Source organism: Borostomias antarcticus (assembly GCF_949987555.1).
Source record: "Borostomias antarcticus genome assembly, chromosome: 4".
NCBI classification, from domain to species: Eukaryota; Metazoa; Chordata; class Actinopteri; order Stomiiformes; family Stomiidae; genus Borostomias; species Borostomias antarcticus.
Genome location: NC_140237.1, coordinates 7,234,345 through 7,250,283, shown reverse-complemented (window position 1 = coordinate 7,250,283; position 15,939 = coordinate 7,234,345). Strand labels below are relative to the sequence as shown.

Here is a 15,939-nt window from a genome sequence, read left to right as displayed (position 1 = left end):
ATTTTAGTTTAATAAGCATACGAGCATGCGACAATGAATTGGCTCACGATGTTTGCGTCATTGATCGGTTGTCGTGATCAGCAACTTAAAAGCATTATTGGAATTCCACAATCTCATATTTTTTGTGAATATCGGCCGATTCCGATTGCTGGCCGATTGATCTGGGCATATTCATGAGAAAAAACTAAATAATTTGTAAAATGCTTTGGGGGCCAATATCTCTAGCTAGCTACGGTACGGAAAGCAACTAGCTTTAGGCGTATGTTCCGCCACAGTCTCATAATGAGCTGCAAATATTTGTATTATCACTCCCAGTCAGAAAATTTAAAAATGTCACTAACTCATGGTCATCTGTCTTCATATCTGGAAAATATAAGCTATAGCAGTAGCAGTTTGTTGTCATCAAACAGAGCTAGGCTATTGCCTTTTTAAAGAGGTGATCAGGGCTGATCAATGGGCGATTTTATAGGGGGGTTGCAGGTGCCCCCCCTGATTGGCCTGCCCAACTCTGCTCAAATTCTTTAAAAAATATATTTATTTTTTTTTGTTGTAATTTACTAATTAAAGGTATAATATGTTATATGTGGATTAAAATAAACATTTTTTTCACAAATAATACATCCATAGGGCTTTGCGAAGGCTGCAGAGAAAAAGTATTGCTTTTCCATAAAAAATTATATTTTGTCTGAAATTATTACATTATGAAATTTTGACGGACCGACAATAACACTCGGTTGATATCATACCAGCCAATAGTATTACAGCTTTGGTACTGCGTGCTGGGTTGCCAGGTATTCTATCTTAACCACTGCGAGATTAGCAGTAGCCAGCAAACGGTATACTTCCATGAATTAGCAGCATTATAGATGTTGGTTAGCATCAAGTGTGTGTGCGACTATAAAACGGCAGCTTTTCCGTCCACTTCCGCTCATTCTTTTCAGCTAAACGTTTGGTAAAATGGTCAAGTTTTGTCGTCCTGATTCTCCGCCTGAGCCCCGGCGAACCGTGCGATACGAATCTCAAAAGCTCAGTGACCGAAGAAGGAGCAAAAGTCGGATAAATATCGGGCCAGCCTTTGCTCGTTGGACAGAGTTTATGGAGTTTCATGGGATAAAGTCGCATGGTGACATGGTTACTTTTCTACTAGACCGGTAAGCTAGCTAACTAGCTATCGTTAACTTTCTTGGAATCTGCATAGCCAGACCTAACGTTATCTCCACACTACAGCATCTAACGTAACTTATTACATGGCACTCTGAAATACTTGATTGTGATTACCGATTAGTGTAACGTTATGTTCCTCTCGGAGTGAAGATCTTATCACAGTATGACTGAAACAGTGCATTCTCTGGCATTTTGGCAACCAATACGTTGTGTTGTTGCAGTTCTTATCTTTAGACACTAGATGGGGGAAATAATCCACATACTACATATTATACCTTTAACACAATTAATAAATACATAATTGTGGTTTGAACCAGTTTATGTTAGGTCATCATTCATTTTAAATGTGTATTTATTACGTAAACTAGGCTACCTTTAAAAAATATATATATTCATAATCCCCCAATGGCAGAACTCGTCTGTCGACCTCAACTATTTCCGGTTTGATCTGTTACCGCAAAAAAATTTGATCTGACTGTACTGCTCAGTGCTCAACAAGCTACAACTAGCCAACCTGCTCACAATGGAGAAAAGAGCTATAAAAACAATTGACCACTTCTTCATAAAAAAAAAAAAGAAAACTGGAAATGCTAATGAAGAAACTACCACTTGAAATTACACCGCAGCAGGTGCAATCGAATGAAGAAGTGCTCCAGAGGCTATCGAAGCTAGCACTAGCACTAGCAACATCACCAACGGCGAAGAAGCTAGCACCAGCAGCTCCACCGTTACCACCGAGCCACGTGAAGCCAACGAGAGAGACCCTTGCCATGGTCTGGATAAAGCCAAGCCTGGCATCGAGTCCATATCAACCGAATGTGGAATTTCCATCAAAAGCCACTCACGAAAAGCTACCTGCTCGTAAATTCCGGCAGGAGTGGTATGCTGAATTTACATGGCTTGAATATAGCATGTCTCTTGTTTCACAAATGTTTTTTGGTGATTCACAAATAAATTCTTGTTTCACAAATGTATTTTTGTGGTTCACAAATATATTTCAAACTCACAAACATGTGCACCGCTTGTATTTACTTGCACCACTTGTATTTACTTGCGACCGAGACACGAACCAGAAATCTATTATGAAACATTTAGAAAAAATCTACCCTGCCTCATCTCCAGCCAATCAGATTACAAGGCAGCTCCGACCAATGAGTGTGCGTATTTTTTTGGGTTCCGTCACTCAGCTTCAGTTTCTTATTTTGTTAGGGGATTAATTGAAGTCCAGAGCTTAGGGAAGGGACCTTACATTTTCAGTCACACTTTCGATTCCCAGGCTTGTCTTTTTTTGTTGCCCTTTTTTATGAAGTAGGCTACAGGAGATTTTGATCACACCATATAGGTTCCCAATACAATTAAAATAAATAATGGGAGTCAAATGTATCTTCTACAACTACCGTAGATGCTCAATTCACCTTCACATGGGCACCTTATAGCCCAATTATGGCTGATGTGATGTCAATGCACTCTGAATTTTAGACTTGTAAACACAATTTCCCCTAAATTCTCAGCTGATACATTCACACTCATTCTAAGGGTGTTAGAAGCATTTTACTGTGAGGAACACCATGCTTGTGGTCTCACCGGTGCTGTTGTTCTCCAGGGTTGAAGAGTGCAGTTGAGGAATGGATGGTGTGTTGACTTGTTCAGACTAAGATTTGCAGGTGTTACTGGAGAACCTACCATGATATGAGGTGCTACCCAGCAAAACATTTTACCACAGCGCAGCAGGCTAGCCACAGTCTATGACTGACAAGTTAAGATCAGTCACTCAGTCAAGTAATTTAAAGGATGTGGGGACACCATGTTGGGGGGGGGGAGAAGGTACTTTATCTTACTGTAAGTTTGATGAGGTACAACAGGAGGGTATGTAAGGACATACATAAGTGTCCATTTTCACCAGCTGCTTATGACAAGGTAACCTTCGGAAGACTCACCCTAGACTAACCCTTTACTCCACTTTATAGAACTGAAAGGTGTACCCTATGGCATCTATGACAATGGATTCATTTTTACCCACAGGAGACAGTGAAGGCATAAATAGGCACATTAAGAAACAGAACAGGAACTTGGTACACATTTTATTTCATTCATATCTTTTCTGTTCAATGTCCCAGTGTCTGTTCAGTTCTAAGACTTGCTGCCTTCTACCTCCAGCTTCATCTCCACTCGCCCTGGCACCTGGGGTCTACGGGGTTCCGTGGTGCCTGGTGACAAGACATTGAGCAAGGTTGGTGGGTAAGGAGGTCAAGCAGGAGAGGAGAGGAAAACGCACACCTACTGTCCGAGGTGCAGGCAGGCGGTAAACATATAGACTAGAAGAGAGGAGACGCCGCACACTAAGGAGGTCAAGGCATCTACTGACGCAAATGGCAGTCGAGACGATGTAGCTGTATTTACGTACAGACATGTAAGAAGACTGAAGGCTAACAGAACATTGGTGTGTGTGCACATGTACTGACCTTTGCGCTTGCAGATGTCGGTGATGATGCGCCGCTTGTCACTGCCCCCTCTTTGGTTCTGATGTTCTGAGCCACCCAAGTTGTTTTTAAGTAGATACTCCTCCTGGAGCCTTTGGCCACCACCAGCCAGGTCACGCGGTCGTCAAATCTGCGAACCTGGAGGATTGCCTTGACAAAAAGGGGGACAGAAATGCAATCCATACAAACACAAATAACGTGCGGGCTCTGCAGTCTTCAGAGTGAGAGAATGAGAGAAAAGCATGTTACCAGCAAGTACAATTCTCAATGCAGATGGATTAGGTCAGACACGCATGCAAGAAGGCTGAAGAATATAGACTGCCTAGAAAAATAAAATACTTAAAACGGCCAAATTCGGTAGCATGGAACCCAGACTCGCTCAGTTCAGAGGACTTTAGGTTACTTTCCACTTCACTTGTGAAGCAGAGAAATAAAATGGTGAACGGAGCGAGCAGGCTGGATTTCAGGCTACCGAACTTGCCTGTTTTAATAATTTTCCTCTTGTAGCCACTTGCCGTCAAGCTGGCTAGCAGCTTGGGGAACTCATTCCGACTGGATAATGCTAATTGCTAACGTTAGCTAGCTACAATTCCTGGAAATGTGTTTATGATTCCATCGAGGGAACACTGAATTATTAAGTCGGATAACATAAAAGTATACGACGGACACACGATGGCAGCGTGACAAGCTAACTAGCTAACGTTAGCATGAAAGAGATCTCAGGTAGCAAATGAACGTGGCTTTAATTTTCCTGACACAATGTCAGGTGAACCAGCACAATAAAGTACTCGTGAACTTACCTGAAAGTTGTTAGCTTGCACTGGTCGCAGCTCTTCACAGATCATCTTGTTCGCTTGCTGTCCTCGAAGTGATTCTGAGACGCGCTGTTTACAAGACCGCGCACAGATTGGTCGGAGCTGCCTTGTAATCTGATTGGCTGGAGATGAGGCAGGGTCGATTTTTTCTAAACGTTTCATAATAGATTTCTGGTTCGTGTCTCGGGTGCAAGTAAATACAAGTGGTGCACGTTTGTGAGTTTGAAATATATTTGTGAACCACAAAAATACATTTGTGAAACAAGAATTTATTTGTGAATCACAGAAATATATTTGCAAACATTATGAAAAAGAACTATCATAGGGTTGACGGTAGATCTGTTTCAAAATCAATTTTGATTTGTGTCAGCAGTTTCATGGTTCGTGTCTCTCTCGCCAGAATGGTTTGTGTCTCGGGTGCAAGTTAATACAAGCAGTGCATATGTTTGTGAGTTTGAAATATATTTGTGAACCACAAAAATACATTTGTAAAACAAGAATTTATTTGTGAATTACCAAAAAACATTTGCGAAACAAGAATTTTTTTGTGAACCCCATACATTTATTTGTGAATCCCCAAAAAATTTTGTGAAACATGTGGTGTATATTGACAGGTATTGAAACAGATCTAACCCCACACGGCATAGCCTATTTCGAAGGCTGCAGGACTGCCTGTGTGTGTGATAGCCTACTCACTGGTCTACGTGCGCTGTTGCAGTTTGATGTTGTAATGTTGGGTATGGCCTAGTGCTCAGTCATAAAGTCATATTGACATGCTCGTGGTGTCTAGATGAAGTTTGATGTGTTGTGCATATTGAGTTGTCATACGGATTTCTTATTAGCATACTGTTCACAACTGGCATTCTTTGTAAATAGATGGGACGGGATGGGACAGCAGAACTGTTTTGTTTTTTTTCTCACGTCAAAATGTTGCCTCCCCTACTCTCAGGGGGTGAAACCGCCTATGGGGCTGATATCTCACAAACGTAATAAATGCCCATTTCTTTAATGTTGAACAATAAAAGAGAAATTTAAACAAATATTCTAAAATCTTATGAAAAATTAAGGTTATTAAGGAATAATTTCAAGCAACCTTTTTAGGGGGGCACCAGTAGATCGGCAGGTGACTGGAATTGGGCGATTTTCAGCTAATCGGCCAAGATGGGTGACCAGCCGATCCATCTCAGAAATCCGATTCAGTATTGGAAATGCATTTTCTATTTATTCAGGCTATGTAAACATTATCTTAAACCGTTTCTCTCCTCTAACTTGCAATAAGATGCCTCAGAAGCATTTTCGCCATTCTTAATCATCAGTAGAGACATCTGTCGTCTCCATTTGCCTGCACACAGACAAACACACAAGCACATGCGATGAGACCCGTGAGTGAAGAGAATGAAATGCTCAAAAGTTTGTTTGCCTACTAACACTACATGTTGTTTGGTGCAGGCTAGTTTAGGTAACATTAGGTCATTTGCCTGATTCACCAATGGAAGATTCGCTCTCATGTACGCAGCGAATTGATGAAAAAAAGAAAAAGGTTTCACTTTCATTCTTGCCCTTTTGCAGAGCTTTTCAAAATAAAAGTAATCTGCGTCTTTCATGTTTTTATTGGGGGGGAGTTCAAATGCACATGTTCTAGTTGAGGGAGGTGTGTCCTCAGCGTGCTGCAATCATCAATCCACAGTGCCAGGATCAGCAGACGCAGCTCTGCAGACGCAGCTCACCTCACTGGCGGAGCAGTTTTGGATACGTTATTTAATAGTCAATGTTTTATTATGATCATACAAATTAATTCCAATTATATATGCTGTCAATTATACATCCTAGAAAGAACTTTTAAAAAAATCGGAATCGCACAAAATCTGAATTGGCAGGTCAGACTCTTAAAATACAATAAAAATTTTGAATCGGACAAGAAAAGTGTAATCAGTGCATCCCTATTTCAAATGGTAATGGACAGCACTCTACTTCAACATTTATTCATGATTTAAACTGTGGGTGAGAAAGGGAAACAATGACAGGTACAAAAGCACAGAAACAGATGGTAGAGAAACAGATGGTAGAGAAACAGTTGGTAGACACTGGATTCAGAAACAGATGGTAGAGAAATAGATGGTAGACACTGGATTCAGAAACAGATGGTAGAGAAATAGATGGTAGACACTGGATTCAGAAACAGATGGTAGAGAAACAGATGGTAGAGAAACAGATGGTAGAGAAACAGATGGTAGAGAAACAGATGGTAGAGAAATAGATGGTAGACACTGGATTCAGAAACAGATGGTAGAGAAATAGATGGTAGACACTGGATTCAGAAACAGATGGTAGACACTGGATTCATATGGAACAGGAAGCAGGAAGAGCCACTAGACTGACCCTGGTACGGGTCAGCAATTATCTTTAAATTAAGATGCAGATATCCAGTCAGGTATTCACTTGACCCTTTTGTAGTTGTGGGCATGTTGCCGGCATTTCTCTTCTACTTCAATCTTATCTCCAACAGGTTGTATAGATGAGACCTTTCCCAGAGGGAGCCCTCATCATATGATAGTTATATTGAACAGAGGTAGCCAAACACATGCTAGGCTATAATTTTATCATGCTTCATAAATACATGATATTGTTATTCTTGTGTCATTCATGGCCTGGTTTAAGCCTAAACCTTTTAGACACTGGCTCAGTGAATACTCCAAACCCCGGTTGCACAGGAAATCAGTATGATCGTTGGAAGAAAACCAGGCCCATACAAATTGAATCATTGTCCCAGGCTGAATAATGACTCAGGTTGACAACTACTGAATCGGGTCAGTGTGGTCTGCAGGCAGCACTCTTATGTAAGCACGGAGGGAAGAGATATGATTCATAGCCCTACAATATGCACACCAATTCTTGCCAGTGATACTGAACGGCAACAAAGTATATTTCCAATTCACGGTCATCTAAATACTAGCCCAGTGTATAGGCATGGGGATTATCTCACAAAAGGGGCAATATATGTTTATATTATCAGATATAAAATTAGCCAAACAAACAGGAAAGGGCTAGGCTACGAATGGTCCGCTGACTCTTTTGACCTGTCAGGCCTAAGCATGACTACGCTGCTTCCATCACACAGATGCGGGACACAATGAACTGGCTAAATTCTTCTAAATACTGCACCTTGCAAACTGTTATAACCAATGATTCTCTAGAAAGCCACTATTCCATTACAGATTGAAGTAAAAGATATGTGCTCTATTTGCAAGATTCGGATCTATCAACACAAACTACAAGCTCTTGAACAAGATCACAAACCCAGGAGGCCAAGCATGCCAAGCATGCCCACAGTAGCTGCCCCTGTAAGCAGATCAAATCACGAGGAGCAGCCTCGTCAAGGCAGGGCAGTGATGATGGAACGCTCTGACGCAGCTAACATACATAGCTAAGGTTAGCCTGCTAGCTAACTACTGACGGAGCTAGCAGCTATTAAACTCAAGCTAGCCAGGCAGCCCAGATACATTATCGTCGACCTTAGCTAGATGACAAGCTTGTGACGGGGTTTGGATAAGATACCGTGCTTTACGGCGAAAGTGACGGGCGGTCCAATGAGCTGGGCATCCTAGCTCATGTCTGTTCGGATGCATGTAGTGCTAGCTAGCACCAGCTAACTAGCCAAGTAGAAGGGTTGGCTAACCGTTACATGGATATATGCGGCTAGTTAATGTACAGGCCCACGTACAGAACCCTGGTTATTTGGACAAATGTAATGACACCATCCACAAATAATCAGCATATTTGGTTGCTCCATCATTTCTTACGTCACTGGTGGATTAGATAGCATTCCTAGCTAGCTGGCTAGGCGGCTAACAGCTAACGACCCTGACACTGAGGAAGAATAACAAGATGACTTAACCGGAGATTTAACCGGCCAATACGACATAAACTACCTAGCCAACGTGTTGCTGATAACCAATGCACCCAGAGAATCAAAAGTTCTTACCTAACAAGCTAGCTAGCCAACACTAGCAAGCCAGCTGCTAGGGTGATGTCCTCGGCCTCCTTGGTTAATGCCCAGAGAGGTGATCCGATACCTCGAAACGCAGTAGCTAACGTTATATCTCCGAAATATCATAGAGGCATGATCCCTGGGTAGATATTTTTCAGTTGTTCCGAGTATAATTAATGTTCACTCTCTCGTCCCAATGTTGGATGGATGATTTTGATGGCTTGCTCAGTGCTCACTGATGGTAACTGGTAAACCTGTCTTTCTCAGATCATTCCGCTGGGAGTTCCGCATACTCCGTGAGGGGAGGAGACTACCGATGTGGAGCAAGAGAGCAGGAGGCAGGGGTGTAGCTGGGTGTAGTAGTGGTGTAGCTGGGTGTAGTAGTGGTGTAGGAGTGGTGTAGCAGTGGTGTAGCTGGGTGTAGTAGTGGTGTCGCAGGGTGTAGGAGTGGTGTAGCAGTGGTGTAGCTGGGTGTAGTAGTGGTGTAGCTGGGTGTAGTAGTGGTGTAGCTGGGTGTAGTAGTGGTGTAGGAGTGGTGTAGCAGTGGTGTAGCTGGGTGTAGTAGTGGTGTAGCTGAGTGTAGTAGTGGTGTAGTAGTGGTGTAGCTGGGTGTAGTAGAGGTGTAGCAGTGGTGTCGCAGGGTGTAGGAGTGGTGTAGCAGTGGTGTAGCTGGGTGTAGTAGTGGTGTAGCTGGGTGTAGTAGTGGTGTAGCTGGGTGTAGTAGTGGTGTAGCAGTGGTGTAGCTGGGTGTAGTAGTGGTGTCGCAGGGTGTAGGAGTGGTGTAGCAGTGGTGTAGCTGGGTGTAGTAGTGGTGTAGCAGTGGTGTAGCTGGGTGTAGTAGTGGTGTAGCTGGGTGTAGTAGTGGTGTAGCTGGGTGTAGTAGTGGTGTAGCAGTGGTGTAGCTGGGTGTAGTAGTGGTGTCGCAGGGTGTAGGAGTGGTGTAGCAGTGGTGTAGCTGGGTGTAGTAGTGGTGTAGCAGTGGTGTCGCAGGGTGGAGCTCTTCCTCAACACACTGTCGTATTGACAGCATCTACTGTATAGACGTAGCATAATATACACGAGCCACAGACACAGTAAAACAGTATGTTATTCACATAAAACATTACAGAACAAAATAATTATTTAACATTTTATTCAAATAGTTTAAACTGAACCCAAATCACTTGGAAATCATGATAGCAGAATATTGAGAAATGAGTGGCAAATAGGCTATTAGGCAGTAGGCTACAATGTTGTCTGTCAAGTTTTTACTATATACATATACAACAGAATATACAAGATCTTAAGGCGTTAAAAATATTAAAATAGGTTTACATTTCTATATCAACATTGTTTACAGCTTCAGATAGATGGAATTAAATGAGTTCTGCACACCCAAGTCTGAATTTATTTACAATCAACTTTGTAGCCTACCTGTTAACAAAATGTGTTCACAAAACCCAAATGATAACGCTACTTAAGACCCATATACCATTTTATCACATACCTTGTGGTTAATGCTTTTAATTTCCTGGAAATACTGAAAAATGTCACTTCAAAGCAGCCAACAATCATTCTGGGAGTTTCATAAAGTAATTATAATTGTGTAATTGAACGGGGAGAGGGAAGGGAGGTTTTATCACATAACCGCATCCACCATGGGCTTTTTATGAGGCAGAGGAATTTAGGCTGGTGAGTTTGACCTGGCTTGTGGAAATCTTGTGGTCACATCCAAAATACAACAATTTAGAATTATCTAGAAATGCAACCTTCCTCCATTACTCAATCTACTCATGTCAGATCAGTGATTTCTCAGAGGAAGCAAGGTTACAAGCAAGTATCTCAATGAAGCCAATGACCTAACAAAATATTATATCCCCCACCCCCCCAAGATTCCTTTAAAATAGTTATTTTCCTCAATGACCTTATTTGTGATGCTCATTCTACATTAATCTCGTTTTGTCAACAAGAGTCCCTGACACCATTTCATAGTGATACCTGTAGTGGTAGAGTTAGACATGGACAAAGTCTTGATCAAAAACAGGTATCCATCATTGTCAATAAGTATGGTCAACAACGTTTTGGATAAACATCTCATAGTAAATGATCATGCAAAGATTGTGTTCCAGTTGATTTGAAAGAAATAGCATCATAAAAACCAAAACACATGAGGCATGGAATCTTTTGATCTCTGTTCTGTAAAAATAAAAAATAAGTAGCCTAAATTGTGCATCAGCAGTGAATCCAGTCAGAATTTAAAGGAGAAACATGGTGGTTGAATGTGACACTTGCCAGTTCTCTTTAGGCAATAACAAAACAAATGTGCTTTAAAAAAAAAAATCAGTAATTTAAATGTATTTTAAAACATTTTTCTAAGCCTAAATTTCCAATTACAAAAGTTCACCCAAACTGTCTGGGCGTGGTAATGAGAACTGCCATGAGCTATGACTGACAGACCGTGCCCCCACTTTCCACACAATGGGTGCATTAAGTAACTGAAAGCTCACAATGAGAATTCTCACAGTGAGCGCTGAGCGCATTTTTGAACCGCTTAACGTTCTGCTCCATCTGAGCACTGAGCAACTGCCATCTAGCACGGACAATGACGAGACCTGCATTCCATTCCAACAAACGAGCACTAGCAACCAAAACTAATGCAAGACTTGACTTTTGATAGTAACCAGTTAGCCATGAATGATACTGTAGGCTATTTTTCTGCCATGGAACATACAAGCCAACTAGTTATCAAAACGAAATGCCAACAAACTGAAATGCTAACCAGCTCGAGATGAGCTTATTTGGTACTTTATTTGACTGCCTACAATACACGGTCAGCCACCCAGTCACTAATAACTGGGCAGCTGTAATGTCAGCATTTCTTCAGTTTCTGAGCCTCGTCAGAAGGGCTCAGCAGCGCTCGAGTGAGCGGACCTGAGCAGCCTGTTAAGAGCGTTCTCCCCTCTGAGCGAAGCTGAGCCGCTTAGTTACTCAATGCACCCATTGTTGTTTGTTACCATAGCTACTTTACCTCCATGATACCCACATTTTCACAAGCTAGCTAACTTAGTTCATTAGATATCGATAGCTAAGGTAAGGACACTGACTTATCCAATAATATTTTTTGCTAGCTAGCTATAAAAGCATAATTATAACATCCTTATGAAAGCAAACTAGCCAAGTAAAGTTATCAATAAGGTCACCTTAATAAAACTAGCTAGCTGGCGAAATATACTGCAACCATAAATAGTCTAAATTAAGTGAACCTAACACTAGTCAGATATTTGCATTGTCTTGCCTGTAGGCCTATGGCGCAAACTATGGGTCACGTAATCCATGGGTTGTGGACAGGGGAGTGGTTATTAAAGCATTATGGAACGAGAAGCAGTGGGATGTCATGGATATCGTCACTGCTAGCGGGAGTGGTAAGGCACGACGCGCAGCGGAGTGCCGTTACACCCCGCTAACCGTGGTGATATCCGTGACATCCCACGGCTTCGAGTTCCATAATGCTTTTATACAACAGTTGCCACATTTATCCATCAATATTTCATAAACAAAGACAATACGAACTTTTAAATGTATTTTTAATTGAACTATTTGTTAATCATTTGCGAATACTTCCGCTGAAAAAGGGAACGTTGCGAGGCAACGACAATTCTACAGCACATCTTTGTAAACAATTGATCTGGACACTGCCACGGCTACTAATAAGAGGTGGATTGATATTAAAACATGTGCGAACATTCCATTTTAGCGTGGGGATATCGTGGTTATCGCCACGGCTGGAATGCAAACTGACCAATAGAGACAATGGACCGGATCTATACCGTTGTATAACCTGCTTTATACAACGGGTAGTTCCAACCTCGCAATCTGATTGGTTAACAGCCGTTGTATATGTCACAATATACGACGGGCAAAGCCTCTTTATCATTCTATGTGAAATATTACTGCGCCACTTATTACTGCCTGTAAAAACGTTAGTTCCATTGCTTAACGGTCTGTTTGTTACATTACAGTTTCTCCTAAAAAATTTTTTGAAACATTCCATGTCAATTTTGAGTTGTTCTATCCATCCTGTAGCCTACCACTCTGGTTTATCGGCACCACTTTTGCAACTCGCAGTTGCACAGCAAAGGTAGGCTACACTTAGTTCATGGCTAGCTAGGTTGGTCAGGAGTATTAGTTTTGGTTGCTAGGGCTCATTGTTTGTTGTTTTGAAACTCCATAGCAACGTGATAGTTTTAGGAACTACCTTTCTTGGCGGAGTTAAAGGAGTAGTAAAGGGAAAAATCATGTTTAGCCCCGTTTTAAGGCTACTTATGATCATATACAATGGTTCAGATCAAAACGTTGAAAAATCTAGCACTTTTGAGAAAGTTGATAAATGCTCTACCACCGTTTTGGTCATACAATGGATGTGGATGGGCACCTTGAAAAATCATTCAAAAACATGTTAAACTCTCGATTTCAAAGACAAGAAGCTCACCGAGGGGGTAATTGGTGTCCGTTGGTGTTCTGACATCAAATTCGCCGCAAAGTATGAATCCTGTAGGGTTTTATTGATCATTTTATGAAATCCATTGACTTGTATTGACGCGACCGTTGTAGATGTGTAGATCAATCCGCAGAGGGGATTCAGGAAGCGGAACTACTTACGGTAGATATTGTTATTGTTTATGTTGCTAGGCTACCTAGTTTGCGGAAGTTTACACACGTATGTGCTCCGACTAAATAGTTCTATGCTAAATATTTAAAAAAGCCTTTCCAGATGAACTAGAATCTTACTTTATGGCGAATTATATGTCAGAACACCAACTAACACCTCGGTGAGTTTCTTGTCTTTGAAATTGAGAGTTTAACATGTTTTGTGAATGATTTTTCATGGTGCCCACCCACATCCATTGTATGACCAAAACGGTGGTAGAGCAATTATCAAAGTGCTATTTTTGTCAATGTTTTGATCTGAACCATTGTATAAGATCATAAGTGATCATAAGTGAAACATGATTGTTCCCTTTACTACTCCTTTAAATAAAATAGATATTAAGACACTGAAATAGTAGGTATTCATCCCATAAATGTTTCCTGATAATGTAACCATATAAAAGCTATAACTCACTTGAGGGTTGTGGTACAGTATGTGGTACTGTATATGGCCAATATACCATGGGTTGTGCTGGTCGACTCGGCTGCGCCTCGTGCCTATGACCACAGCACAACCCGTGGTATATTGGCGATTTACCACACCCCCTCATGAGATATTGCTTCAGCGACTCACTATAAGGAGAACATTCTCAACCGTTAGGACAATAAAAACAGGACAATACATAACACACCTACTTCTCCAAAGCTAAAGAATAGACACATTTCATACTGTTGTGTTTCTTCAATGCCCTCTTGTGCAAATAGCATATACAAATCTAGAGTGTGACCAACCACCATTTTACTCCTTTAACTGAGTTCATGCCACTTTGCAGGAAAACAATTAACTCTGGTATTTAGTTTGTTTATATTGAGACTATGTCAAGAGTTGATGAAATAATAATTGATGAATGATGCTTAGCTGACTTCAACTGACTTGATGGAGTAGTGGTTATTGATAAGTATTAAATAATTTCAACAGGTTATATACATACATCTATAGCAGATAAAAGTTGTTAAAAACATTGAAGTGACCTGTTTAAAGCCAAAATGACTGGAATCATGTTGGGGGGAAACAGATGCAGCTCTAGATATCACTAAACCACTACAGTTTATTTAGGAATGCACAGCTCCCTGGGAATGCTTTGTGGACAGTTGATGAGCTAATGAAGCAGCAGTATTATACTTCACAGATGAAATAGGACAATTGAATATCAATTTGATAAACATTGAACAAGCAACTACTGTAAGTCCTTAATATTCTTCCACCAATTCTGTTGGTTTTAAGAATAAAACTTACAAAATTAAAACACATGAAAGTATGAAACTAAGAAATTAAATCTAAATCAAGGTATCAGGGCTCATCTTGTCAGTCATCAATTCAGTGAAAATCATTGTTTTGTTGTGCGTTAAGAGTGTGTTGATTGTACAATTCATATTTTTCAATAGTAAGCCAACTTAATATTTGTCCATCTGGATAATTTGTGCATGTGCATGACTGTTTGAGGGCACCTTTGCTGTATTTGGATGAGGGAACATGAGTGGTAAAGTAGATTTCTCTTACAAACATTTCACATGTATACCTAAAACAATTCTACAGCAATTAGAATTGTTTTCCTGTTCCGTCTCCAAGAGGAGAGCCAATCAGATGTCTGACAATCTGCTACCTGCTCTACCACAATGCACACCACCACCAAGTGACCTACCAGCTCTTATCATAAAACAGCAAATTAATAAGACATTGCTTCCATATTTCTCTATCCTATCCTACTACAACACAGGGCAATCAATTTTAAAAAAATCTATGTGGCACTCAGCCATAAATTGGATTATTAAGAGAGCCACAGCCAAGATCTGCACAACCCGTCATGGTTGACAGAGAAACTGCCCTGGACAGACTTTTGACTGATATCCTTCCTGGATAACACTGGCAAGTGAGTCTGAACACATACAAATGCCTACAGCAGCATTCTCTCACATCTAATGACCACCAGAACGTGAGGGCAGGAAGAAAGCAGGTGTACACACTCCCTCACAACCACTCCTTGTCTAATTACAGTCACCTTGAAAAATCCTTCAGTCTTTCAAAACTATTATCCTTGCATTTGCTCAAAAGAGTAGAGCGGAAGTTTGGAGCCTAGTACACATTGCTTCATTCTCAAGTCCATTGAGAAAGATGTTCCAAATGTTTCTATTAGTCCCAGGGACAGAGCGCAGCTTGGATGCTCACTCATGGACATCCCAGATTTCAGAGAGCAATGGAGGGAGTTTCTTGTCTTGGAGCCGCAGTGCGAAGACCTGCTCCGAGTGTACGCTGCTGAGTGTGCGAAGACTCACCAGCTTCATCAGCATACGAGGAAACATCAGGTGATCCTGCGGAAGGAGAGAGGACCTGAGTTTAACAAATGAGGATGGCGTCGTGGGCATTCATTCATTTAACGTGGATAAAACACAGCACTGAAGGTACTGCAGATCAGTTTGGAGGGGTAGCATTTCCTGCATGGCTCTCCAGGAGTAGAAGTATGCCGCTGCAAAAACAAATGACATCCCATAAAGTAATGTAGCAGAGAAGAAGATGTTCGTCTATCCTAGTCTTGCTAGAGCGTCACATTCACATCACAGCCATGTAGAGGTTGCCAGGAGCATGATCATTACAATTCACTAGTGGTCAACCAATAGGGACTTTTCAAGACACTGCTATATATATATATATATATATATATATATATATATATATATATATATATACACACACACATTTTTGTGTAAAAATAATATATATGTATACACAGACACACACGCACACACACTAGGGCTGTGCAATAAAATCAATACAACCATATTTTTTTCTGCTATACTATACAGTACA

At 41.1% G+C, this 15,939-nt stretch overlaps 2 protein-coding genes across 3 annotated transcripts in view; both read right to left on the bottom strand.

The window, feature by feature from the left end:
* The window catches only part of madd (MAP-kinase activating death domain), an 85,342-nt gene extending 76,716 nt beyond the window's left edge, over positions 1 to 8,626 (bottom strand). The window contains exon 1 of the mRNA XM_084436995.1: positions 8,442 to 8,626. The gene's annotated coding sequence lies outside the window, so the exon portion shown is untranslated. The remainder of the gene's footprint in view (positions 1 to 8,441) is intronic.
* Positions 8,627 to 9,580: 954 nt separating this feature from the next.
* nr1h3 (nuclear receptor subfamily 1, group H, member 3) overlaps positions 9,581 to 15,939 on the bottom strand; it is a 32,197-nt gene continuing 25,838 nt past the window's right edge. For both annotated transcript variants that reach the window (XM_084436719.1, XM_084436720.1), the window contains exon 11: positions 9,581 to 15,443. In XM_084436719.1, the coding sequence (XP_084292845.1) occupies positions 15,297 to 15,443 (147 nt within the window). In that variant the 3' untranslated portion in view covers positions 9,581 to 15,296. The remainder of the gene's footprint in view (positions 15,444 to 15,939) is intronic.